Source organism: Pan paniscus, chromosome 6 (genome assembly GCF_029289425.2).
Source record: "Pan paniscus chromosome 6, NHGRI_mPanPan1-v2.0_pri, whole genome shotgun sequence".
NCBI lineage: Eukaryota > Metazoa > Chordata > Mammalia > Primates > Hominidae > Pan > Pan paniscus.
Window position 1 is genome coordinate 178,496,496 of NC_073255.2, and position 25,550 is coordinate 178,522,045.

At 39.6% G+C, this 25,550-nt stretch overlaps 1 protein-coding gene, 1 long non-coding RNA gene and 1 other non-coding gene across 5 annotated transcripts in view; 2 read left to right on the forward strand and 1 right to left on the reverse strand.

Annotated features, from left to right (window-relative positions):
• LOC117981135 (uncharacterized) overlaps positions 1–25,550 on the reverse strand; it is a 34,327-nt gene that overhangs the window by 4,421 nt on the left and 4,356 nt on the right. Inside the window, exons 2-4 of one of the 3 annotated variants that reach the window (XR_008626071.1) lie at positions 20,460–20,613; positions 19,672–20,110; positions 16,377–16,485 (exon numbers count right to left, since the gene is read on the reverse strand). This is a non-coding gene — a long non-coding RNA (uncharacterized LOC117981135). Of the gene's footprint in view, positions 1–5,954; positions 6,860–16,376; positions 16,486–19,671; positions 20,111–20,459; positions 20,614–25,550 lie in introns of those variants that run through there. The other 2 variants (XR_004672677.3, XR_008626070.1) reach the window with 2 other exon arrangements.
• WEE2 (WEE2 oocyte meiosis inhibiting kinase) lies at positions 892–23,730 on the forward strand. The gene is made up of 12 exons (XM_003813373.4): positions 892–1,639; positions 6,694–6,890; positions 8,705–8,750; positions 11,558–11,730; positions 13,394–13,515; positions 15,592–15,738; positions 16,402–16,509; positions 16,650–16,735; positions 17,486–17,656; positions 19,772–19,914; positions 21,998–22,140; positions 22,754–23,730. The coding sequence occupies exons 1-12, from the start codon at positions 1,298–1,300 to the stop codon at positions 22,777–22,779; spliced, it is 1,704 nt and encodes a 567-aa protein (XP_003813421.1). The 5' UTR covers positions 892–1,297; the 3' UTR covers positions 22,780–23,730.
• LOC112440625 (U1 spliceosomal RNA) lies at positions 20,452–20,616 on the forward strand. Its single transcript, XR_003028641.1, has one exon. It is a non-coding gene; the product is annotated as a U1 spliceosomal RNA (small nuclear RNA).

Sequence of the window (25,550 nt, forward strand, 5' to 3'; positions counted from 1 at the left end):
ATTTCCCCTGCCTTTCCAGATCCTGGTAACCACCATTCTACTCCCTCCCTCTAGGAGTTCAACTGTTTTTGATTCCACATATAAGTAAGATCATGTAATATCTGTCTTTCTGTGCCTGGCTTATTTCACTTAATATCCCCCTGGTTCATCCATGTTATCACAAACGGCAGCCTTTCCTTTTTTATGACTGAGTAATGTTCTATTGTGTGTGTGTGTGTGTGTGTGTGTGTGTGTGTGTGTATTCACCACATTTTCTTTATTCATCTGTCCATGGCTATTTAGGTGGTTTCCATATCTTGGCTGTTGAGGATAATGCTGCAACGAATATGGGTGTGTTGGTATTTTTTTGAGATAGTGATTTTATTTCCTTTGGCTATATAACTGGAAGAGAAGAGGGACAACTTGGTTGTATAATAGTTGTTTTTTTCTTCAAAGAGTTTTCCATCCTTCTCATAGGGGCTTCTCTGAGAAAGAAATTAAATAATGTGTACTAAAGATATTAAAAAGCATTTTACAATATAAGGCATTTTTGGCAGAAGCCATTGCTGTTTTCCAGTGATCAATATCTGTTTCTATGGGTTGTTGATCTTTCTAGCCTTTCTTTTGTCAGTTTAAATTTTTGTTCAATTCCCTAGAAGCTTTAACTGCTAACAGCTAACAGCTGCAGGAGGGAGATGCCTGAATTAGGGCAGGTGTGTTTGGCACAGAGCTAAGCTGTGTCTCTGTCAGGGATACAAACTCCAGTCAAGATATGTTAGAGGCTGTTTAAGGATCATTATGATAGCCAGGTGATGCTAAATTGTAATTACCTGCTGTTAGCTATTGGGTGGGTGGGGAGGAGAAGGGAGGAGAGGGTGATATTTATAAATGGCAGGTGTAAGGAGTGAAAATAATTTCTTTTCAATATTAGCTTATTCCCAAATTGGCTAATGGGTATTTTTAAAGCCATGCTAAATTAAAGGAATTCAATTTTCTCACTAGTATTTGGTAACACATGGGAGACTATGTGTCATATCCAGAAGAGTTCTGTACATGAACTGCATTTAATTGCTCCGAGAGTCACTGGAGCTTTCTTTAATCAGAATGGAAATCAGGATAAGCTGAGGTCTTATAGATTGGTGGTACTTAAGGCAGAAAATTAACACCGTGTCTTGTAGCTGTTAGTTGGTAGAGGGAAATTCAGGCTACCATCGCGAAACCTGAAGGTTAAGTTATTTTCTCCTCCCTGCTTCTGTAGGTTCACAGTGTTCCCTTCTGATAGAGCTTTTTGTCTGTGTTGTAAAGCTCTTTGGCTGAGATGGATGACAAAGATATTGACAAAGAACTAAGGCAGAAATTAAACTTTTCCTATTGTGAGGAGACTGAGATTGAAGGGCAGAAGAAAGTAGAAGAAAGCAGGGAGGCTTCGAGCCAAACCCCAGAGAAGGGTGAAGTGCGGGATTCAGAGGCAAAGGGTACACCACCTTGGACTCCCCTTAGCAACGTGCATGAGCTCGACACATCTTCGGAAAAAGACAAAGAAAGTCCAGATCAGATTTTGAGGACTCCAGTGTCACACCCTCTCAAATGTCCTGAGACACCAGCCCAACCAGACAGCAGGAGCAAGCTGCTGCCCAGTGACAGCCCCTCTACTCCCAAAGTAAGTAAGGGGTGGGGGAAAAAGGGACGCAGGTCGCCAAGCTCTGCTTTCCTGTAGTTTAGTTGATAGAGTGGATTCATGTGTGTATGACAGTCACCTCCAGGCTGTGTATATCCTCAATTACACATTTATTGATGAAAATGAAGAAATTAAAATTACCAGAAAATGGACAGAATTAAATGGTTTGCCAGTTGTCTTCTCAAAACCACTGGTGCCAGTAACTGTTGGCTATTGGCCACAAACAAATCTTGGGTAGAAAAAAGTCCCTAGTTAAAGAATATTGGAACTGGAAGGAATATTGAGATTTAGAGCTCCAGCTGTGCAGTTTACATATGAGAAAATGAAGGGCCCAAGACAGAAACTGTCTCACAGCTCAGCCAATGTTACAGACAGGACTAGAAACCTGATCTTTTTGGCCTAGTCTATTGTTCTTTCCATTACGCCAACTGGCTCTATTTTTGTGTGATTATTTACTAATACTTTCTAATATAAGAACGTCCACACTCACTGTTTGAACATAGTCATATGTCTTTGCTGCTGCTCCTCCCAGAAACAACTCCTCTCCCCTCCTTGGTCTAATAGAAGAACCTGGAGGTTCTTCTAGTATATGTCAGCAAAGAGGAAACTTGTTGATACTTCTTCATAAGCTGAGGATGGCAAATAAGCAAGAGTCCCTAGTAGCATATTCCTTTATTCTTGTTGTGATTGGTGTCCTGTTGCATCATTCATGTTATTAAAGCCATAGTTGGGGCAGGGTTGCCTCTAATCAACTCTGGTGCCATAGTGTGTGAGTCCTAGGATTGGTATTAGCTCGGCTTCCTGCTGGTTCAGCTTGAGGCACTTAAGATCATCATAATAACATCTGTGATCCTGACTGCGACACAGCTGCTATCAGCAGGTCTCTTTAGTACCTGCTGGGTGTGGGTACCATGTATACCAGGAAATTCTAAGCTGCTTGTTTGAATTGTAGAAAAGCTAATATGCTCCGATGTCTATCTCTGGGTTTTTCAGTGGTCACAGCACCAGCCAATTAATCACCCATTTATTCTTTGAGAATTCCCTATAGGTAAGGAGCATATAATACAGTCTCTGCCCTCAAAGAGCTTACAGTCTAGCAGAGAGAGAGTAGTTATGCCAAAAGGCACTATGTGATAAGTGTGGTCAGAACCCGCTGGACAGATTCTCAGTGTGGTGATCAGGAAAGAAAGAAAGGTATAGGAAGGGCAATGAAAGTTGGTCCAGTTTTGATATATGGGGGAGAATGGGCTGAGAGAATGTGGCTTTGAGTAAGAGTACACAGAGAAGAAAACATGACATTCATTTGATCATTCACAGCTTAACTGAACACCTTGATGTGTTAGCAGACCCTCTGCTGGCAAAACCCATTCACTGCCTTCAAAAAGAGCCCACAAAATGAATAAAGATTAAACAAATGAAACAATAAAGTTCAAAACATGTGTACTAGAGGAATGGTTGAGCATGATGAGAAGGAATTAGGAATTAAATCTCTATCAGGGAAGACTTTCCAAAGAAAGTAATGTTTGAGAGATGTCTTAAAGGATATTTGGAGTTAGCCAGGCAAAGAGGGGAATAGGAATTCTAGGCAAAGGGAAAAGCATCCACCAAGTTATGGAGGGGAAGGAGCTGCTATACTTGGAAAACAGCATGTTATTCAGTGTCGGGCCTGTGTGTGAGAGAGTGCAAGAGATGAGGCCAGTGTAGGTGGGCAGAAGCTAGATCAAGATTTTAATCCTGAGAGTGTTGAGAGAGCCATTACCATGGTTTTGAGTAGAGGGATTTTTTTGGAAAAATCATGACCTTTGTATGTATTGTGGGATGGAGCATGAGAGAGCCTGGAGGTAGAGCAGTATCTGTCTTTCTGTGCCTGGCTTATTCAGAATAGCCCTGTTGAACAAAGAAGAGCCTGGACTAGGACAGTGAAAAATTAAGAGATGACTTGATGGAGAGGTTGAGGGAAAACGAAAACAATCTGATGACTGAGGTTTCTTGCTTGGTTCAGTAGACAGAATCAAGATAGATGACACTAAGGGATATATGGGCTTGGAGAAAAGCAGAGATGTGGTATAAAAAGTTGGATAACTGGGTATGGGGCACAAGAAAACAATGAAAATTGGAAATCCGTATTTGGATATCTACAGCATTTAGGAAGTAGTTGAGGCCATGGGTGGAGATAAGGTCACATAGCCTGAGTGCCAGAGTAAGGAGAGAAGTGGCCCAGTTAGAAATCTTGGATAATGCATTTAAGGGAGAGGCAGAGAACAGGGCTTGGGAGCAAAACTGAAATGCAACTGGGAAAGTACATACTTTATGAAAACATCGTTTGTGTTAGAGGAAAGAGGCTTGATGGCTGATCATTGTTATGCAGAAGACAAAGCTGCATGGGAAAGGAGGATTGGCTTAGTCAGTCTTGTCAAGGGATGGAACCAAAAATCATGTGAAATTCAGTTCACTGTAAGGACTTCCTGACAGAATCATCTAGAGATAGAAGAGCATGCTTAGGAGGTGTAAGCTCCCTGTGGCTAAAAGCATAGAACACTCGTTGATGACCGACCACTTGGTAGGAATACTGCAGAAGGGATTTGTTAGTCTGTTTGCCTTGCTACAAAGGAATACCTGAGACTGGGTAAATTATAAAGAAAAGAGGTTTATTTGGCTTACAGTTCTGCAGGCTGTACAGTAAGCATATTGCCCGTATCTGCTTCTGGTGAGGGCCTCAGGAAGTTGACAGTCATGGCAGAAGGTGGACAGAAACAAGGCAGCTTGTTACATGGTGAGAGAAAAAGTGAGACAGTGGAAGCAAGACAGGAAGGAAGTGTCAGGCTCATTTTAAACAACCAGATCTGGTGTGAACTAACAAAGTGAGAACTGGTTCATTACCATGAGGATGGCACCAAGGAATCTACCTCTATAATCCAAATGCCACCCACCAGGCCCTACCTCCAGCACTGGGGATTATATTTCAACATGATATCCAAATGATACCAGGATTCAAGCATCAGGGGACTCATCATATTGACTGGGCCTTTAAAACATCCAAACATCCCAATAATATCAGGATTCAAGCATCAAGGGACTAATCATGTTGACTGGGCCTTTAAAATCCTTCTCTGTCCCAAGATACTATGTTTGTGTTTTTGTGAGAGGTTGCCTTCTCTTCTCACCATCTTCATAAGTCAAGTAGCTATCCCCCAAATTTCCCTTATCTCCCTCAATCATCTGTGCTACAGCTATTCCTTATGGAATTATTTGCCCTCTCTAGAGCACATTTATACTCTCAACCTGTGTCATCTTTCAATAAATTTTCAAATTCCTCTGCTTCCAAGCAGAAGTTCTTTTCATATGTCTTATCTCAAACTATGTTATTTGAGATTTTGAAAGGATTACTCATAATTCTATTATTCCAGCAATAACGACTATATTAACATAATATTCTTCCCTACATCATAAGTGGCACTCACAAATTCTCTTGGCCCTCATATTTCCTGACTAGAAATTCTAATATTGTCTTCCCTGATATGAATAATTTTTATCTGAATATTTTCTAGGCCCCTTATACTTTCTTTGAGATGTGACAACTAGAACTATGTGCTGCATTCCAGGTGTGGCTACCCACTGTTTCGTATGTAATAGATGTGTTTTACTTTCCATATGATAATCAGCATTACAAAAAACGAATTCTCAGAATGACTTACTACAAAATGCTAGGTTCATTTTGCAAATCACATTGATAACTGAGAAATATCATTATAGTTTCACTTATTTTGAACCAATCCTCAGTCTTCATGATAAACACGCAGGAAAGCTGTGAGTCTGTCAGCGTGGGCTTGTCTGCCTCCTGGATTCTTCAAGCAGCCCTATGAACTCCAAGATAGGAGAAACACTTGACTCTGGCAATGACGTCATTTTTCTTCACTTAAAAAAAAGGCTAGGTTACTATGTAAATTCTATAGCTTCCTTCATTCCTGCTTATTCAATCATTTATTTAGTATTTACAATAGATCCAATATTCATTTTTGGTAGCCTCACATTCTTTAATGAATCACGCAATCTGGCTTCTGCTTCTACACTAAAATATCATGGGCAGAGATGATCAGAACTGTAGAAGTCTTTTAGAAAGGGCCTCACAGTGCAATGCTTATACTGTGGCCCCTGTGTGTGCTGCCATACTCCTGAAGGTCCATAACACAGCTACTCCTCTGGCCCCTGACATCAGGTCAGCATTCTGCTTTGGAATTCTTTGGCTTTTCCCTTCGCCCTTTGGTTTCATTCTGGTTAGGTTTAGGCTGATGTTCTCTTCTTGTATGCAACTTGGAGTGGTAAGTCCTTCACATTTACCTATTTGTTGGTAGCTGGTTGTAGCCACTGCAAAGATCTGAATCTTAAGGGCTTAGAGTACTAATTTTCAATCTCATTACCGCACTTCATGAAGCACTTCTCAGTTAGTGCTTTAAGTGAAATTAAAAACTTTTTTCATGTTTAAATAGTCTATGAAATCTTTTCCTTACAAGGTGATTATTTCTAAACACTGATGAACTGCTGAATAATGAACTATATATTCCTTAATATTTAGAATTCACTTCTGTACCACTTGGCATCTAACCCAGCATCTGCTACATAGTAGGCACCAAACAAATATTTGGATGAATAATTGAGGGGAAGTTAAAGCATAAGCTCTGAGAATATAGTCATTTTTATTTGTCTAAACTTAATGTCCATGTCTTTAAAAACTGGAGATAGGACAACAACTGGTTTTCATAGCTAGCTAACAGAATTGCCCAGGGGAAGGGGTTGGAGCTTGACTAAAGTACAGATTCCTGTGTTGACTTCATGAATCAGAATATCTAGAGGTAGAGACTGGGATTCTATAGTTTTCATAAGAGGAGCAGTTACAATGCAACCAGTTCACATGGAACCAGATAATCTCTAAGGCCCCTTCAGCAAAAGCATTCTTAGATTCAAATATTAACTAGCTAACTGATAAGGAATGTCTTTACTAATGCTATTATGACTTGCCTTTTGTCATCCTCATTCAGACCATGCTGAGCCGGTTGGTGATTTCTCCAACAGGGAAGCTTCCTTCCAGAGGCCCTAAGCATTTGAAGCTCACACCTGCTCCCCTCAAGGATGAGATGACCTCATTGGCTCTGGTCAATATTAATCCCTTCACTCCAGAGTCCTATAAAAAATTATTTCTTCAATCTGGTGGCAAGAGGAAAATAAGAGGAGATCTGTAAGTGCTCTATTACTTATGACTTTTGAGAACTGACCCTACTACAGTCAAGCAGTAAGAAGTGAGTGTTAAAGTAAGATTAGGAATGAGAACTCTATTTGAATGAAATGTATATGCTTACATATTCTCCCCTCCCTAGATATCAATGCTGGTTTTACCTGCTTTATCACAGAGATTCCAACATCTTTCCATTCTGATATGTACTGTAGATGCTTTCTCTATAAAAGGATGAGACAGAATAAGCAATAGATCTCTGGCTTCTATTAGGAAGTTGAGTGGGCTATGGAATTGCATTCAAGGGGTCCCCTCTGGTTAATATGAGGCTGGCAGTTGGGGAACGTGTAGCTCAAACTTCAAAGAGTACGTTGCTGCTTTGAGTCTTGTGTGACTAGTGATGAAAGCTATAGAGCATGGATTTGAACTTCTCTGCGGGTGATGGAAGATTGGCTGAAGCAAAAAAGCATTGCTTTCAGAGCTGCTAAAGAATAGAAAGCCAAACTGCACTATTCCATAAAGGGCCCTGAATGACAGAAATCATCCAAATAAGGATTGTGCATATTACTCAGGAACATTACTATGTCTCTCCAAGGCTTTTTTATAGAATGGAATCGCCTCCAAAGTGGGGCAGTCATTTATGTTCATATGTACTCAGCGAAATAAATGGACAGCTAACAATGTAAACTTTGCAGAGCATTTAATGTGCTATGTCAAGTTGTTTCTTTGGAGTCAATGAGTATGTGTTAATCAGTCTTTGACCAGAATAGGTTCTCTCAACACTATCTCCTTCTTACTTAAATAAACAGGACTTCAGCACAAGTCCACCCACCTACTTTGGCTACCAAGAATTCGATTGGTTTTAGTTCTTAAGGAGTCTCTGTAAATCATTATACTCTCACCGAAGCCAGCAACAAAGACAGCTAATATGAAATCCTGACACTTTTGTAGCATCATTTGGTGCTTCTAAGAGAGTATTTTTCCTTATTTTTATAATTTATAAACACTTCATAAAGTATTACAATGTGGTACTAAATCACAAATACCAAGCATTGATTTATTTCCATGAATGCAGAGTGCCTTCCATTTGCCATTTCTACCTTGTGTTTCTCCAAAAGAAAAATCTACAGCTAGTTGAAATCTTGCTTAAGGATCCAGAATACAAGTATGCATGGCAAAGAGGATGTCTGCTGGTCACTTAGCTTATCGAAGAGTAATTGAAAATATCTCATCCCAGGTTAGAGCAGATTCTGCCCTACTTGCAGTCTACCTGTGAACCGATTACAAAGCCAGATTCTAGGGGAGGGGTGGGTGTCGGAAAGAGAGTGTGGTGTGGCAGTGAGGAGCAAATGCTTTGGTGTCAGACCTGGCTCCAAGTCCCAGTTCTGCCACTTGCTAATTGTTTGACCTAGAGTTATTTAACCTCTCTCTGTCTTGGTTTCCTAGTTTGGGGATAATAATACCCATTTAACAGTTGCACATATGTTCTGTGCTCTCTTGCTCCAGCACATGGTGTTTTACCTGCTGAAAACCTCACTCTTTTCCCTTAGCTAGTTCCTACTCGTTCCCAGAATCTTGGCTTATATATTCTCTCTTCTGGGAAAGCTTTTCACTCTTGAAATAATTGAGTGCTGTCCATGGTATCCTTGTTATCTTATCCAGTTCTAGGTTCTTGTATTGAAATTTCCTGGTTATCCCTGCCTCCACATATAAACCGAAGAGAAATGAATTGTCTTATTTACTCTTAAATCCCTAGAACCTAGCATAGTTCGGCCTCAATAAATATTAATTATATATTGATAAACTTTTTTTTTTCTAAGTGAGGAAGCTGGTCCAGAGGAAGGCAAGGGAGGGTTGCCTGCCAAGGTAAGCGTAGTTCTTTGTCCCAGCTGCCACAATATAGGCAGTTTATCCTATTCTTTCTCTTCTTCCCCTCCCCTTCTCCCTCTCTCTCCTCCCTCTTCCCTTCTTCCCTACCCTCCCTTTTCTCCTTCCTCACCCTCCCCTCCTCTCCTTCACCCTGCACCCTCCCTCCCCTTCTTCTACCCTCTCCTTCTGCCCTTCTCCTTCTGCCCTCTCTTCCCCATCTCCCCTCCTCCCCTCCTTTCTCCTACTCTCCTTCTCTCCTCCCCTCCTCCCCTCCCCATCTCACCCCATCTCACATGCTAGCTTTGTAAATGTGCTTTGCAGCTGAATTTATCTGGACCCTAGTCAGGGTCTGTGTTCTCAGCTAGTTGTAACTTTGCCAGGCAGTGATATGTATATGCTGGATCATTACTTTAGAGTATTTTAAAATTACATATTTCTGCTACTATTTTAATCTGGAGAAAAACTCTACACTCATGGGGTAGAGAAGTGAAGGGAAAATTAAGATATTTTTGGTCTCAAAATAGAAAAAGATAATGGAAAAAAGGGGCATAGAGCCAGAGATTTATATGTAAAATTTTAGCTCTTAAATGTATCAATATTTGATTTTATAATGTTCACAATCTTTGATCCATCCCTCATTTGATAATCTAACCTAAGAAAATAATACTGTAAACATTATCCTTAGAGATGTTTATTGTAACAGCAAAAAAGGGGGGAGACCAAATGCCTGATAATAGAAAAATGGCTAAGCTAATTACAGTTTTAAGTCAGTGAAATACTAAATTGCCATTAAGATTGTTATAACACCTTGAAAACATGTGTATGTTAATGTTTAGTGTGCAAAAGACTCAAAATTTTATACGCTGAATGACCATAACTATCTATTGCACATTAATCACAGGGAGAATGAAATGGAGGTATAACCACTGCTATTTCAACATTTTTGAATGGTGGAAACTTAATATTTGTTTTTCCTTTAAATTTTTAAAGTTTTCTGAAGCAAGTTTTATTTGCGTAAATAAATATGTTAATATGTTAAAATGTTAGCACTTGCCTATTGTAAACATCACAGAAAAGAAGGCCACTGGCACAGGTGTTCCTTCAAATGCAAATGTTTCTGACTTATGCCTCCATTATTTTACTGTTGGATTTTATTCCTCACTTATTTTATAATTTATCTCTTGATTTCAGATAGAAATTCTAATATTTATTGAACATTAAATAAGTGCAAAGCATTGTATTTAGTTACACCCTTTAAGGAAAAACATCTGCCCAAACAGTAGTTAAAACCTTTGAAATTTCAAAACAATCTATATGTAAATTAGAAGCTATGAGATATATGTATTTGTGTATATGTGTATGTACATATGTGCAATGTGAATATACATATGCGTGTATATCTTTAAAATCTAGAAGAGGTTAGTAAATACTTCTATGAAATAGAGCTTGGGTAGGAAGAGATTGTATATTAAGATAATTTTAGGCTAAGGAAGTAAATAACTTTTAATGCTATCAAGGCAGGAGAACAGAGTTCAGGTGTAAGAGGGGTATGGTGGGTGGGGAGTGGTCAGGGATAGATGCAGATGGTATACTGGCTTCATTGGTATCTAGGGGGACGGTAGTCAAGTAGTGAGTGCGCAGTTGGTAGAAGGTCTTGAGGCTTTCTTATCAAGAGTTTGAATTTCTCATGGGAAACAATTAGGCATCTCTGATTCTGTGGTATCATTTTGCAAAAATAATTCTTACTATTAGAAGAGTTAAAGAGAGGGCTGGTAGCTGTAGCCAATCCAGACAAGAAGGGAACAGAGCTTGAGACTGGCTAAGGGTAATGAAAATTAAGAGATCTTGCTGATGAAAGTGACCAGAATTAGATGTTGAAAATGAGGAAGTAGTAAAACCCAAGATTTTTCAAACTCATAAAGTTGGAGAAAAATTCTTCAGGATTGAGACACTGAGAAAAGATGACTTTGGGAGATAAATCAGCTTGGATTTAGATTCATATAAATTTATGGAGATTTTTGGTCATAATAGTTTAATGAGAATTTACTATGTACTTGACACTATCCTAAGATATATTATAATATATGTAATACTGTATATTCTCATGTAATATTTAAAAGAACCCTGAAGAGTAGTTGCCATGATCTTCATCCTACAGATAGGAAAACTGAAAGGAGTTCAGATTGGCCTGGGGTTATTTACTACCTGGGCAATGAATGATGTTGCTAGTTGGCCAGTAGCGGGAGTGGTTGCTAGACCTGAGCACATAGTCTGAACTAACCAAAATTGTCAAAGTTTGACAATTTTGACAAAATCATTTCTCCAGGCTGGTATTTTTGGGAAAAGAAACAGAAAACAAGTATGCTTATTCAGCTTGAGATGGAAACATTAGCATTCAGACTTTAAGACACATAAAGAAGGGGGGTCTTTCATTTCTTTTAATTTGCTCCACCCAGGTCCCAGTTATTTTTGAACTAAGGACAGTAGCTCTGGGAGTGAGAAGTTGTGTCCCCTTAGGAACATGTAGAAAAGAACAGTATGCCCAGATAGAGAAAAGAATATTGAAAAATAAGTGAGAATTGTCAGTATAGGGTTGTACAGAAGGTTACAAAGAAAACAAAGAAGATAGTCAGCAATTGGGGAGATTCTTGCTACCATGAATATTGACCCAAGTAGAATTCATTGCAGTCACCTCAGAAGTCTTTTTGAAAACTTGGAGCAACTTAGGACTGTAATACTGTTTAATTTTATTGCTTACAACATGGTAGAATTACTCTAATTTCCTTTTTATTAAAATACTTTAGAGATGTGTTTTACGAGAAACCAACATGGCTTCCCGCTATGAAAAAGAATTCTTGGAGGTTGAAAAAATTGGGGTTGGCGAATTTGGTACAGTCTACAAGTGCATTAAGAGGCTGGATGGATGTGTTTATGCAATAAAGCGCTCTATGAAAACTTTTACAGAATTATCAAATGAGTGAGTACCTTTGAAATGCACTAAAAATATAAACAGATTTGGAGAGTTGTTTCTTGTCAAATTATTTTAAATTAAAGCACCGATGTCATTAAAAATCATTTGTGTTTTAAAATCACCCTACATTATATGTTGTCTCATATTCATAACCTTTCTGAGTTTTCCAGCTCAGAGATGTTACTTCCTAAAATACAACACGATCATTTTAGATCATGATGTGTTTTTGTTTGTTTGTTTTCTGTCACCAGGCTAGAGTGCAGTGGTGTGATCTTGGCTCACTGCAATCTCCACCTCCTGGGTTCAAGTGATTCTCCTGCTTCAGCCTCCTGAGTAGCTGGGACTACAGGCGCGCACCACTACACCTGGCTAATTTTTGTATTTTTAGTAGAGACAGGGTTTCACCATGTTGGCCAGGATGGTCTCGATCTCTTGACCTTGTGATCTGCCTGCCTTGGCCTCCCAAAGTGCGGGGATTACAGGCGTGAGCCACTGCACCTGGCCAATCATGATGTGGTGTTTTGTTTTGTTTTGTTTTTTTGTGGCTTTTACTTTCTACTGCTGGTCTTTCTGACTTTTTAAAAAATGAATAGATTTGTGGAATTGTCCTCTGGTGTCTGTTTCATTTATCAGAAATATTACCAAACAGAAAGTTATTATAAAGTCACTGGTTTATCTTTACTTTACGTTAACAATGAATTCAATAGTAAAGTTTCAGAGACTACATGCAAGGGAAAATAAAAGTTTGTTTGATTCCCAGAACTGTTCAAAAGTTCTTCCTTAATCACAAGGAAAACACATATTTTCAGATCAGCCAAGGCTTTTTATGAACTGTGAGGATATACTTAACATGCAGAATCTAGAATTACAGGTTTTATACAGGTTTTAGAATTCCTTTTTTTTTTTTTTGAGATGGAATCTAGCTCTGTTGCCCAGGCTGGAATGCAGTGGCACCATCTTGGCTCACTGCAACCTCCGCCTCCCAGGTTGAAGTGATTCTCCTGCCTTAGCCTCCCAAGTAGCTGGGACTACAGGCATGTGCCACCACACCTGGCTAGTTCTTCATTTTTATACTGAGACTCATCAAGTACTCTATTTTGCTTAATTTGTGTTGGGATTTTCTATTCCATAAGGAATATCTCTCCCCAAGGCTATTCCTGTGAGTATATCATATTGGCTGAGGCTAACATTCACTCTAATGACTGCCTGGCCTTTATAGAGATGAATCAAAGGCCCATTGCAATATCCACAATCTGGTGTACAGTGGCCTTCTCGTTAAGCCCATTAAAATGTTTTGATTGTGATAGGATGAAATGAAGACCTGACGCACATCTGCCATTGAGGCATAACCACTTAAAGCTCCTCTTTACATATGCCATGTTAAAATAAAAAAAAACAATGGACTTTGGCACCAGGCTGACCAAGGTTCTGCTCTTAAGTCTACTATTACCAGTTCGACTTTGGGCCACTTACTTTCAACAGCCTTCATTGTTTCCACTGTATATTACCAAATGATTATTAAGATTCAATGAGATAAAATAGTAAGCAAGCAGTGAGCTCTCAATAAATATTCTGCCATTGCTAGTAAAGCCTCATATTTTTAAGAAACATTTTTGTGTACATTATCTTGATTGATGTTTTTATTCCTCAATGCTTTTCTGTCTCATAGGAATTCGGCTTTGCATGAAGTTTATGCTCACGCGGTGCTTGGGCATCACCCCCATGTGGTACGTTACTATTCCTCATGGGCAGAAGATGACCACATGATCATTCAGAATGAATACTGCAATGGTAAGTAGTATATAGATGAATAACTACGAAGAGGGAGATGAACTTTATAAGCCTTCAGAAATAAACTTTCCCTCCTCCTCATAGTTCATTCCACGGATAGCAGATATACCTAAAAAGTCTGTACTATATATTATAGTCTTGCTTGGAAGCACAGAGCTTCTCTTCCTCTTAAAGGGGTCCTCAACTTATTCTTTCTTTCCCTTCTGTTGTCAGGATAATCATTCAGTTCAGAAAATATTTATGCCATGCTAGACCTTGGGCAAGTGAAGATGAGTTAGATGTGCTCCCTCCCCTTAAGCAACATCCAGGCTGGTAGAGAAACCAGAGCTTTGGTGGCTGCAGCCCTCCTCCTTGTTGGTAGCACCTCATGATCTCACCTACACACTTTGTCTTGGAGTGACTTCATTTTTTTTTTTCTTTGAGATGGAGTTTTGCTCTTGTTGCCTAGGCTGGAGTGCAATGGTGCGATCTCGGCTCACCGCAACCTCCACCTCCTGGGTTCAAGCAATTCTCCTGCCTCAGTCTCCCGAGTAGCTGGCATTACAGACACCTGCCACCATGCCTGGCTAATTTTTTGTATTTTTTTTAATAGAGGCAGGGTTTCCCCATGTTGGTCATGCTGGTCTTGAACTCCTGACCTCAGGTGATCCACCTGCCTCGGCCTCCCAAAGTGCTGGGATTACAGGCGTGAGCCACTGCATCTAGCCGAGTGATTTCATTTTTAACAAGCTCCAAAACGCTCTTTCCTTACTTATTGTTTCTAATTAATAAGTCATATATAGTGTATAAATTCTAAGAATACTTGCAAAAAATAAAAAACTTTACTGTAGCCCTCCTTGTTTCCGAAACGAGCTAAATTTTTCTCCCTTCTGAACTTACATGTCATGCTAAAATAATTCTTTAAATTCAATTTTACACAGAATGCATTTAAATATTATTTCCCTCAAATTCCATGACTATCTCAGAGCTCAATGAGTGGAGCTATGGTTTTTGTAACTGCCAGTTAGAGCTGGGTCTCTATAATTTGAAGAACCTGCCAATGAACACTAATTAATAGTGTTCAGAGGCCGGGCGCAATGGCTCATGCCTGTAATCCCAGCACTTTGGGAGGCCGAGGCGGGCGGATCACAAGGTCAGGAGTTCGAGACGAGCCTGGCCAAATATAGTGAAACCCCGTCTCTTCTAAAAATACAAAAATTAGCCAGGTGTGGTGGCATGCACCTTTAGTCCCAGCTACTGGGGATGCTGAGGCAGGAGAATCGCTTGAACCCGGGAGGCGGAGGTTGCAGCGAGCCGAGACCATGCCATTGTACTCCAGCCTGGGTGACAGAGTGAGACTCCGTCTCAAAAAAAAAAGAAAAAGTGTTCAGAAGCATTCTAATACCTTAGAATCAAGATCAGATAGCTATATGAATCCAGGCCTTTTATTTAATTGATAACAATAAATCGAGTACAGTTGATGTACAAATACTGTGGCTCAAATAAGATTTAGGTGTATATGCAGCTTTTATATTCTCCTTGGGTTGCCAGTCATTAAATATTTTATGATCTATTTCTAATGAAATTAGACTTAGACTCCATTAATTAAAATTACTGATGGCCTATAACTACTAGCCTGACACTGACATGGAGCTAATCATTGACACCAATAGTAGCTATATGACTATGCCTGATTGATCTTCTAGTTAATAATTAGGTAAAACTTTTAAAATGTTAGCTGGTACATACTTGAATCAATGGGGCCATATACTGGATACCTGAGATACTGGCATTTTCTTTTCCTCTTTGAAAGCCCTGTAATTCTCCTTTCCAACATGTCTGTGGTATAAATAGGGCAGATATTATGCTTTGCACTGACACCGAAGTAATCTATTTGTTGGGCTGAAGGCATTCATGAGGAATGTATTGATCAGAGTACTATGCCATTTTATACAAGGCTCTTGGGCATTTGGGGCTTTGATATCTGCAGGAGGTCCTGGAACTAATCCCCTGAAGATATAGGAGGCCAATTGTATTTACTATGCTTTCATCTATAAGACTCATACTGTGGGGCTATTCTCTGTTGTTCTTTCCCAGGTGGGAGTTTGCAAGCTGCTATATCTGAAAACACTAAGTCTGGCAATCATTTTGAAGAGCCAAAACTCAAGGACATCCTTCTACAGATTTCCCTTGGCCTTAATTACATCCACAACTCTAGCATGGTACACCTGGACATCAAACCTAGTCAGTGTGATTCCCTTCTGCCACTTTTACCGTATTTTGTTCTTTCTATGCTATCATCAAAATCTAGGTCTGTATGTCTATCAAGTGTCAAGGACGGTGTTTGCTGGCAGAACCCCTTTCTTCCATTTGTGTTCCTTAAAAAAAAATCAGTTAAATAGTTTTATTCTCCCCTAGGCCCAACAGACATAGAAAAAAAGACTCTTACCCATATAGTAGTAAGGCCAAAAAAGTAAAATTAGGTATTTAATTTTCTACAAAGGCAAGTGACAGCATATCAGCTACATTCTGATTGTGTTTATGACTAGGGCTATACTCATTCTAACTCTGCACTGATTAAAGAGAAATGAGTAACTGTCACTCATTAATGTGAAACCCAAGGACAAGTTCTTACTATTTTTTTTATTTTGGGGACAATAGTACTCTGATACCAGTCCCATCAGAGAATGGAGAACATATGAGATCAGTTCAACTTAAATAGGTATTATCAATCACTAGCTGTTCAGAAGCGATGTGAGATTTCATACAAAAAAAAAAACCTTAGTAGTCTATGTCCACACAAAAGAAGAAAGGAGAGAAGCTGAATTGTCAAATACAGAAAAGAATCTTTGAGAGGAAAAAGCTTAGAAGTCATTACTTACATCTATCCTGTCATTTTTTTTTCAGGTAATATATTCATTTGTCACAAGATGCAAAGTGAATCCTCTGGAGTCATAGAAGAAGTTGAAAATGAAGCTGATTGGTTTCTCTCTGCCAATGTGATGTATAAAATTGGTTAGTCTGCCTTATAGCCTTACCAGTTACCATTATCCTATAAAATTTATAGTGATGACTCAATTTATTCATTTTAAGAAAGACATGCTTTTAAAGCTCTTTTGTTCGATTTTATTCTTTTTTCCTTTTTCTTTTTTTAGGTGACCTGGGCCACGCAACATCAATAAACAAACCCAAAGTAGAAGAAGGAGATAGTCGCTTCCTGGCTAATGAGATTTTGCAAGAGGTATAGATTAGGGAAATGGAGGGTATTTTATAATCTGTTGAACCTTTGACTCTCAAATGGAGGATCTCAGTGCAAAAAATTAAAACTGTATATTTATCATTATGGTACCGCTCTTCCCATTCAGAATGGAGACCAAAGATAGGAGAGAAACTCTTCCAAAAAAGTGAGGAAAGCTGGCTCAATCAAGGATGAATCAGTATTTAGACTATTCTTTCTAAATGTCCTTTACTGTTTCCCAATATTTCTTAGACTTCCTAACCTCATGGATTGCCTACTAAGAAGGAAGCCTTTTCCTCAAGCCCATATTGGTCCAATCAATCTATCATGCCATTATCCTTCTGATAGCACCACCAGTTTTGGTTATTGAAATGATGTTTAGTCATTGCCCATCTTCTCCAATGTCTGTTGAGTCAGGCCTAGGAAGGATATAACTTCTTCCTGGGTGATAATCAAGTAAAAATGAGTATTCCCTTCCTGTGATCAGCCAAGTTATGTAGCAAGCCTTTCTGAGCCTGACGGCAAAATGGCAGTAAGTTTCTGCCTTGGACTCCTCAGGGCACAGCAGTGTTAATCAGGTAGATTCATGTTCTCTCTTCTCTAGAAATCACTAACTACAGTGAATGCACCTTTGACCGTCGTGTCTGTTTAAACCTTTTATGCACTCGAATGAACCTTTCCTACCAGTTGTATTTTAATCCAGACTCACCCTGCTTGGCATAGTAACTGGCCTTCCTGTCTTCTGTTTTGAAGGATTACCGGCACCTTCCCAAAGCAGACATATTTGCCTTGGGATTAACAATTGCAGTGGCTGCAGGAGCAGAGTCATTGCCCACCAATGGTGCTGCATGGCACCATATCCGCAAGGGTAACTTTCCGGACGTTCCTCAGGAGCTCTCAGAAAGCTTTTCCAGTCTGCTCAAGGTGATAGCTCTTACGAGATGAACAGAAGACGCAATATCTATTTTTTTAGTGCGATGGCAAGTAGTTGGGCAAAGAAAAATGGAGATGCTAGTAGTGTCACTAACAGAAAAAGGAACGTGACTAGAAGTCCAGAAAAAATAAGGGATGGGTCCAGGCATGGTGGCTCACACCTGTAATCTCAGCACTTTGGGAGGCCGAGGAGGGTGGACCACAAGGTCAGAAGATGAGACCATCCTGGCTAACACGGTGAAACCCCGTCTCTACTAAAAATACAAAAAATTAGCAGGGCATGGTGGCAGGCACCTGTAGTCCCAGCTACTTGGGTGGCTGAGGCAGGAGAATGTCTTGAACCCAGGAGACAGAGCTTGCAGTGAGCCAAGATCGCGCCACTGCACTCCAGTCTGGGCGACAGAGTGAGACTCCGTCTCAAAAAAAAAAAAAAAAAAAAAAAAAAAGCAGGCAGCGGAGGGGGCGTGGATCGAGAATTTCTTAAGGAAACTCGGAGGATATTGTAAAATCTTTTCATGCTTAGTTTAAAAATCCTGTTACAAACATTTTTTCATTTGTCCCTTCTAACAACGCTACAAGGTAGACAGGTGGCATCTTATCCTGCAGTTGAGGAAACCATGGCTCAGAGCAGCTCCTTGACACCTGTAGTCACAATGAATGACTGGCTAACTCCAAAATCAAATCTGGTCCTTTAGCTCCTACTTCAGGGTTTTAACTATTGTTAGTGATAACAGTGATAGTACTAAAAGAATGAATTTCTATTATATGTAAGAAGGTATAAGACTACTTTATTGATAATTGATAATACCAATTATTTGAGCTATTAGAAAAAAGGCATAATGTCAATTCAAAAATCTATGTTTTACTTGCTCTTAATGACATCTGAGTAGTGTGGGGACAAGAAAAGGAAGATACTATGTTGAAATAGAAACAAAAAGCTTATACTGTCAAGAAGCTTAATCATGTCAAGAAAAGTGTATATATGACTTTAAATCATGTCTTAAGGAACAGGATTGGTTAGGATTCCCAAAACAGCCTTAGAAATATCTATTTCCTTGGAGATTAGATTATTTTTATTTTTATTTTTATTTTTTATTTTTTGGGACAGGTTCTCATTCTGTTGCCTAGACTGGAGTGCAGTGGCACAATCATAGCTTACTGCAGCCTTGAACTCCTGGGCTCGAGCAATCCTCCTGCCTCAGCTTCCTGAGTAGCTGGACTGCAGGTGTGGGAGATTAGTTTCACAGTTTACTTGCAAACTTCAAATGTATTTACAAATCTGTCCTTCTTCCTGACTTCTTTTGCTTTCCTGAAAGGAGGCAAACTCTTCCTCCTTCCTTTTGTTCAGTCTAATCACCTATTTCCATATGTAAACCACTTTTGCATTTAGTTGATATTTCAGTACCTAAATGCTGGCCCTGTACTAGATAAGACATATATTAATTTTGTTAAATTCTAAAAATAGTTCAAGAAAGTGAATATAATTATCCCAAATTTCAGGTAAGGGAAATGGAGCTTCAGCAAAGTTTATACAACAAATGGTGGAGTTGGCTCTGAATTTGGTCTGAATTTCGTTCAGTGTTTTCTTCATTATATGACAGTTTCAGTTGCTGTATATAATTAGGTATTTTCTACTATATTCAAATCATGATAGGTTACATCGTCTACCTTAAAATAAATGCTTCAGGAATATTGTCATGTTGGGTTGTTAATACTAAGTGAAAAAGCAACATGATGTGGTAGAAAGTAAACTGGAGTAAGAGTTGGGCAAACTGGGTTTTGGTCTTGTCCATTCCAGTAATTTGGATAATTTTTATCGAGAGTCTTAGTTTTTTCTGCTTTAAAACTAAGGCAATAGACTAGTTAACCAGCCAGCTCCAAAATATGATTAAAAACAAATCAAAGGTGTGGACAACTGGTGCTACCAGACATGGACAATCCTCCTGCCCCAGGTGGAGCTCAGTTTTCATTTCTTTCTTCTGCACAAAGCAGAAGCAATGTCTTACAAAATCCACCAGGAGAAGCTGGGTTGGAGTTGGCTTGAATGGGAAGATTTTTCCCAATAGCGAAGCTTCTGTTTCTTTCCTCTTGGTCCTATATCATCAGAACATGATCCAACCTGATGCCGAACAGAGACCTTCTGCAGCAGCTCTGGCCAGAAATACAGTTCTCCGGCCTTCCCTGGGAAAAACAGAAGAGCTCCAACAGCAGCTGAATTTGGAAAAGTTCAAGACTGCCACACTGGAAAGGTATATTTTTGGATGATGGGGGGTCAAGAAAGAATCTGAGCACTACTCACAATGGTATGACTAGTCTACTGTGTCTTCTCTGTGGATTCAAGTATAAATATATTCACCATTATAATACATAGGTCCCTGCCCACAAGGAAACTGGCAGCATGCGGCTCTTTGTAGCATCGGGCTGGGAGGCTCTGTGATTAGGTTGCTTGAGAGAGAAAATTCCAGTTAATGCAAACAAAGGAAGCAAGAGTGAGGAATATAAGGAAATACCAGTAAAGAAAACTTAGGATTCTAAGTGACAGCAGGTATCTTAGTAACTGGTTGGTGATCACCTAATATAAGATAACCACAGGTAAGATGGGTAAGACCTATTTTAGAAACCCATAAATTTCAGGGGCAGGCAGGTAGACATACTGTCCTGGTACACATTTGGAGGAAGGATTATTTTTCTGAGCAAAGAAAACGATCTGTTCCCCTACTCATGTGGGCTTGTATTCATGCATATATTTACTTGTTAATCCATTCCTTCAATAAATGGGAATTCAAATACTTACCTGGCAGGGAAGATACCATGATCACGAAGGTGGTTTTTCCCAGCGTGAGGCTCATCGATTGCACTCCGGATGTGCTGACCCCTGAGATATTCCCAAATGTGGAAAACTCGACTGCATAATTAGTTGTAGTGGGGGACTGCGTTCACGCTTTCCCCTGAAAAACGGAAACAAAAAAATAGGAATTTGATGGGTTGGGGTTGGAGATGAGCAGTGTTCTGAAGGCATTTTTGAGTAATTATTACATATACTGTACGCTGTTGAAAATACAAAAGAAGAAAATGAAAAATTTTCTTGCTTAAAATAAGCTTAGAAGTCCAACTTCTCTTGGATATACAGTCATCCATCTTGGAAAGATTAGCTTTGAAGCATCCCTAACCTGATTTCTTAGTATTAATAATAACTTGTAGAGACTCTTGGCCTTTAGTCAGGTAAATCTTCCTAATAAGCCGCTTAATATTTTTCTGTTCTAGTTTTGAATTCCATTGTCCCAGCTAATAAAGAAAGTACAAAGTACTATACTTACATATGTTATTCACAAGAATATAAGTACCTCTTAAGGTGTGGTGTATACATTCTGGGAAGCCAGCTATGGAGACACAGGTGACTATCATCAGCCAGTACCAGTGATGGGCACCTATCATAGAGATGGGGCAGACAGCATCTTGAAATTGTCTAGACCAGGGGTCCCCAGCCCCTGGGCCATGGACCAGTACCAGTCTGTGGCCTGTTAGGAACCGGGCTGCATGGCAGGAGGTGAGCAGTGGGTGAGTGAGCACTACCGCCTGAGTTCTGCCTCCCATCAGATCAGTGGTAGCATTAAATTCTTATAGTACAAACCCTATTGTAAACTGTGCATGTGAGGGATCTAGGTTGTGTACTCCTTCAAGAATCTAATACCTGATGATCTGAGGTGAACAGTTTCATCCTGAAACCATCTCTTCCCCCGACTCCCCACCCATGGAAAAACTGTCTTCCTCGAAATCAGTCCCTGGTTCCAAAAAGGCTGGGGACCGCTGGTCTAGACCAAGTGTTGAAAAACTTGTTCTGTGAAGGGCTAGAGAGTAAATATTTTATGCTTTGTGGGCCATATGCTTTCTGCTGGAATGATTTCAGCTCTGCTGTTATATGTTGTCAATGGCTGTTTTTACACTATAAATGAGTGGCTGTGTTCCGATAAGACTTTATTTATAAATACAGGTGATGGGCCAGATTTGACTCAGAAGTTGTGGTTTATTGACCCTGGTACCTTTCATATGTAGCCTGAAGAGCTGTTCACTTAATTTAAAGCATTTTAAAGATCACTTATACTCCAATCAGCAGAGCCTGGGGAGCTAAACCTGCCATGTTGTATGACATGTGTGTGTCAACCATTTTTTATGACAATCATAGTAACTGAATTTTGTATTCTGTACATAGCTCAGGCTTTTTGTTTCTGTAAATACTGAAACAAGAAGAAAAACATTTATATATGAGTTTTGATCATACATATCTCTGACTGGAGATCAAGTAGCCTTTGCTTTTTCTCCCTCACACTTCAGGGAACTGAGAGAAGCCCAGCAGGCCCAGTCACCCCAGGGAGATACCCATCATGGTGACACTGGGGTCTCTGGGACCCACACAGGATCAAGAAGCACAAAACGCCTGGTGGGAGGAAAGAGTGCAAGGTCTTCAAGCTTTACCTGTGAGTAATCTTCCCCTTAAGAACTCATTTTGCAGCCGGGCGTGGTGGCTCACGCCTGTAATCCCAACACTTTGGGAGGCCGAGGCAGGTGGATCATGAGGTCAGGAGATCGAAACCATCCTGGCTAACACGGTGAAACCCCATCTCTACTAAAAATACAAAAAATTAGCAGGGCGAGGTGGCAGGCGCCTATAGTCCCAGCTACTCAGGAGGCTGAGGAAGGAGAATCGCTTGAACCCGGGAGGTGGAGCTTGCAGTGAGCTGAGATCGCACCACTGCACTCCAGCCTGGGCGACAGAGCGAGACTCTGTATCTAAAAAAAAAAAAAACTCATTCTGCACCAGCCAACCTTTTACTGTAGAACCTCTGTAAATAGATATCAGCTGTCCCAACCTTCCTCTTATAAAATGAAAAAATTAGCCAACTTGAATGCCCAAGGATTTCAAAAGCTACTACTAATTTACCATTTGTAGCCAAGATCCTAAAGCTAGTAAGGCTTTGTCTTCGCAAGGGTCCCAGACACAATAATTGGAAGCCATTTCTCTTCTCTATTGTTATATTCCTAATGCCACTGATCAATAACTTATTTACTTCTCACACTTTTGATGAACAGCAGGAGAGCGTGAGCCTCTGCATTAAAGGAAGAAAAGGAAAACAGCCCTTGGTTTGGCCTATGGATTACGAGGTTGCTGTTGCTGATTCCCCACCAAAGATCCCAGGGACTCGTTGTACATAGAAAGGAATAGAATTTAGTTTAGAGTTGAAGTCACAGCTTACAGAAAATGTGCCTGGATTTCCACAGCGCTTCCCAGGTTATATGATGCTGTTCCTAAGAGAGAATTCCCAGCTTCTTTGAGGAAGTGGGTCTCCTAATGTATACCCTTTCTGATATTGTATTTATTAAATAAATGGTTTCACCATTATGTGAGGTGGGTAAAAGTTAGACTGCATGCAACTTGGACATCTCTGAGCTCGTTGTTAACTTGCAGAACAAAAATGCTGTGGGGAGAGGCTTCAGGGAAAACTTGATGTGCCTGTGGTTGTTCTCCATCTATTTGCCCTGCCTCTCTTGCTGTTCTGGTTGGTTTGATATTCTGGGTCTCACCAATTTCTCTTGATTTTTGTGAGAATTTGGCTTTGTTTCTTGTTTTTTAAAATCATATTTTATCTAAATCCTTTTTCTGTACACATTTTTAAAGGAAGAGAATACTGTATTTTTAAATAAAGGTTTTTATCTTGTCCAAAGCCTAATTACAGGTAAAATATCCTTTGTAAAATGTAACTAACAAAGAATGAGAAATTTATGTCGGAGAACATTTTATGAATAAAAGGGTAAGAGAATTGAGTGGGTCAGTAGTAACAGGTCTTGGTGGCAAGTCTCAGCTTCACAGATCCAACAGTTAATGATGGTCAGGATCTGCTAGAAAATTATGTTGGTCATAAAGGTATTTGATAAGCTCTGTTTGTGTCATCTTAGTGAATGCAACCTATTAATGATAATGGCTTTTTCGCTGCTTGATTTTCTTCTTTTCCTCATTTTTAAAAGCTAATTAAGTTTTTTTAATTGAATAAACCCTAATACTATTCTTTGTTCTGCTTTGGAGTAGCAGTTCTTTCCATGCAATTAAGTGTGGTGGTGGTCTTCCTATAGCCCATTGCCATTTTTCTTTACTAGGCTCTGTTCAAAATTATAAAATGGGGTTAGTTTATCTCTTGCCACCTCCCCCTCAACACACACACACCAGGCCATGTTCCTTGTAGTATAGTACAAGGTCACCACAATTTCTGATTTAGAAACAGGGAAATTATTAAGTACATCCAGTGTATAGATGAGAATTGTTTGGTTATACTAGTCTTCTCAGGCATTGATAACTATGACTGTTTGGGTCTACAGCCTCTTCTCTACTGTGTTCCTCAGCCTAGCTTCGCACCTGGTGCCAGTTCCATTGGCTCTGACTCTGGCTCTCTGGCTCCGGCTCTCTGGCTCTCGCTCTCACTCTCGCTCTAGCCCGCTCGGGTCCTCTCTGGCCTACTCGCGCTCTCTCTGGCTCGCTCTGTCTCGCTTTCTCTCTGGCTCTCTCTCTCTCTCTCTGGCTCTCTCTCTCTCTCTCTGGCTCTCTCTCTCTCTCTGGCTCTCTCTCTCTCTCTCTGGCTCTCTCTCTGTCTCTCTGGCTCTGCAATAGCAGGATGTCACCAAAATAGTATGTATCTGCATAGATACTACTGAGTGTGAGGGACTGGGTCTTCACTGGCCTTGGCGTTTCATCCCTTCCATTTCAGTTAGACGCTTATTTCTTACCTCAGTAAGTTTTGTTTTTGCACAGAGATCATTATATAACTTGGAAACTAATTATCACAATTATTTTATTAACATCATTGGGCTGGTAACATTAAAGAAGTTAAATTAAAATACTTTAGAAAATATGTTACTTCTCTATGGATGTATTCTAAATGTCAACACTGACATTAAGGTACCAACAGATACTCTTGAGATCTAGAGGAACACTATTGCGCTCTACTGGTCTAATAAGCTCTAACACATGTACCAGTTTAGAGAATCCATTTACTGAAAGTTGTAGAAAGATGAATATTGAAAGGTATGAACCTTTCAGCCTGAATGACTAAGGCTTTTTATCTCTAGATGAACCATATTTTCAATCTTGAATTAGATAAAAATTGTCAGGTTTTTCTTTAAATTAAAAAATAGCCATAATAACTACTAAGTATTGCTAAAATTGCTTTCAAACCATTCTAAAATATATGCAAGTAATCAGTGTAGGTAATAAGTGCTGCAATTTTTCAGCAGTTATGAGGCTTTAGGTAAGCTGATTTAAAATCAAAGTAAAAACCTGATTAACATTTCTTTAAAAATGGATAATTTACAGCAAAACGGTCCAAGGCTTCCTATTTATGATAAAGTATTGCCAGTCTTGGTCTCTACCAATGGATGCCTATAGCTGGAACCTTTTTAATTTAGGGAGAAACAAGTCAGGCCAAAGGTGACTTTGCACCCCTGGGCATTTATGATACACATTTCTTTCTCATTCATCTTTGCAAATGATAAAAAGCCCTGTGTCAGTATACTACTGCCAGGCATTAAAGCTGATTAAAGCCATAATGCTACCTGTCACCACTTCACAGCATTGGGAAGGCCATCTCTGGGTCCATGGATGAACTACACAAAGTGTGTTTATGTGTATCCTATGGAGAGGTTTCAGGGCTTCCTCATCAAAATGCAAAATCTAGGTTTCTGAAAGGGTATCTCTGATACAAAAATACATTGGAGTCACTATTCTAAGTCCTCGATTAAAAAAATAATAATTTTAGGGCTCTTTGAGCATCCTTCTGGGTTCTTCCCAGAAATACGAATGCTTATTTGAGCATCCCTTCTGGATTCTTATTTCCATACC

Coding starts and splice junctions, on each gene's coding strand:
- WEE2 (XM_003813373.4), top strand. CDS start 1,298: ATGGATGACAAAGATATTGACAAAGAACTAAGGCAGAAATTAAACTTT. Junction 11,731..13,393: donor TTTACAGAATTATCAAATGA/GTGAGTACCTTT, acceptor TCTGTCTCATAG/GAATTCGGCTTTGCATGAAG. Junction 16,736..17,485: donor CTAATGAGATTTTGCAAGAG/GTATAGATTAGG, acceptor TCTGTTTTGAAG/GATTACCGGCACCTTCCCAA.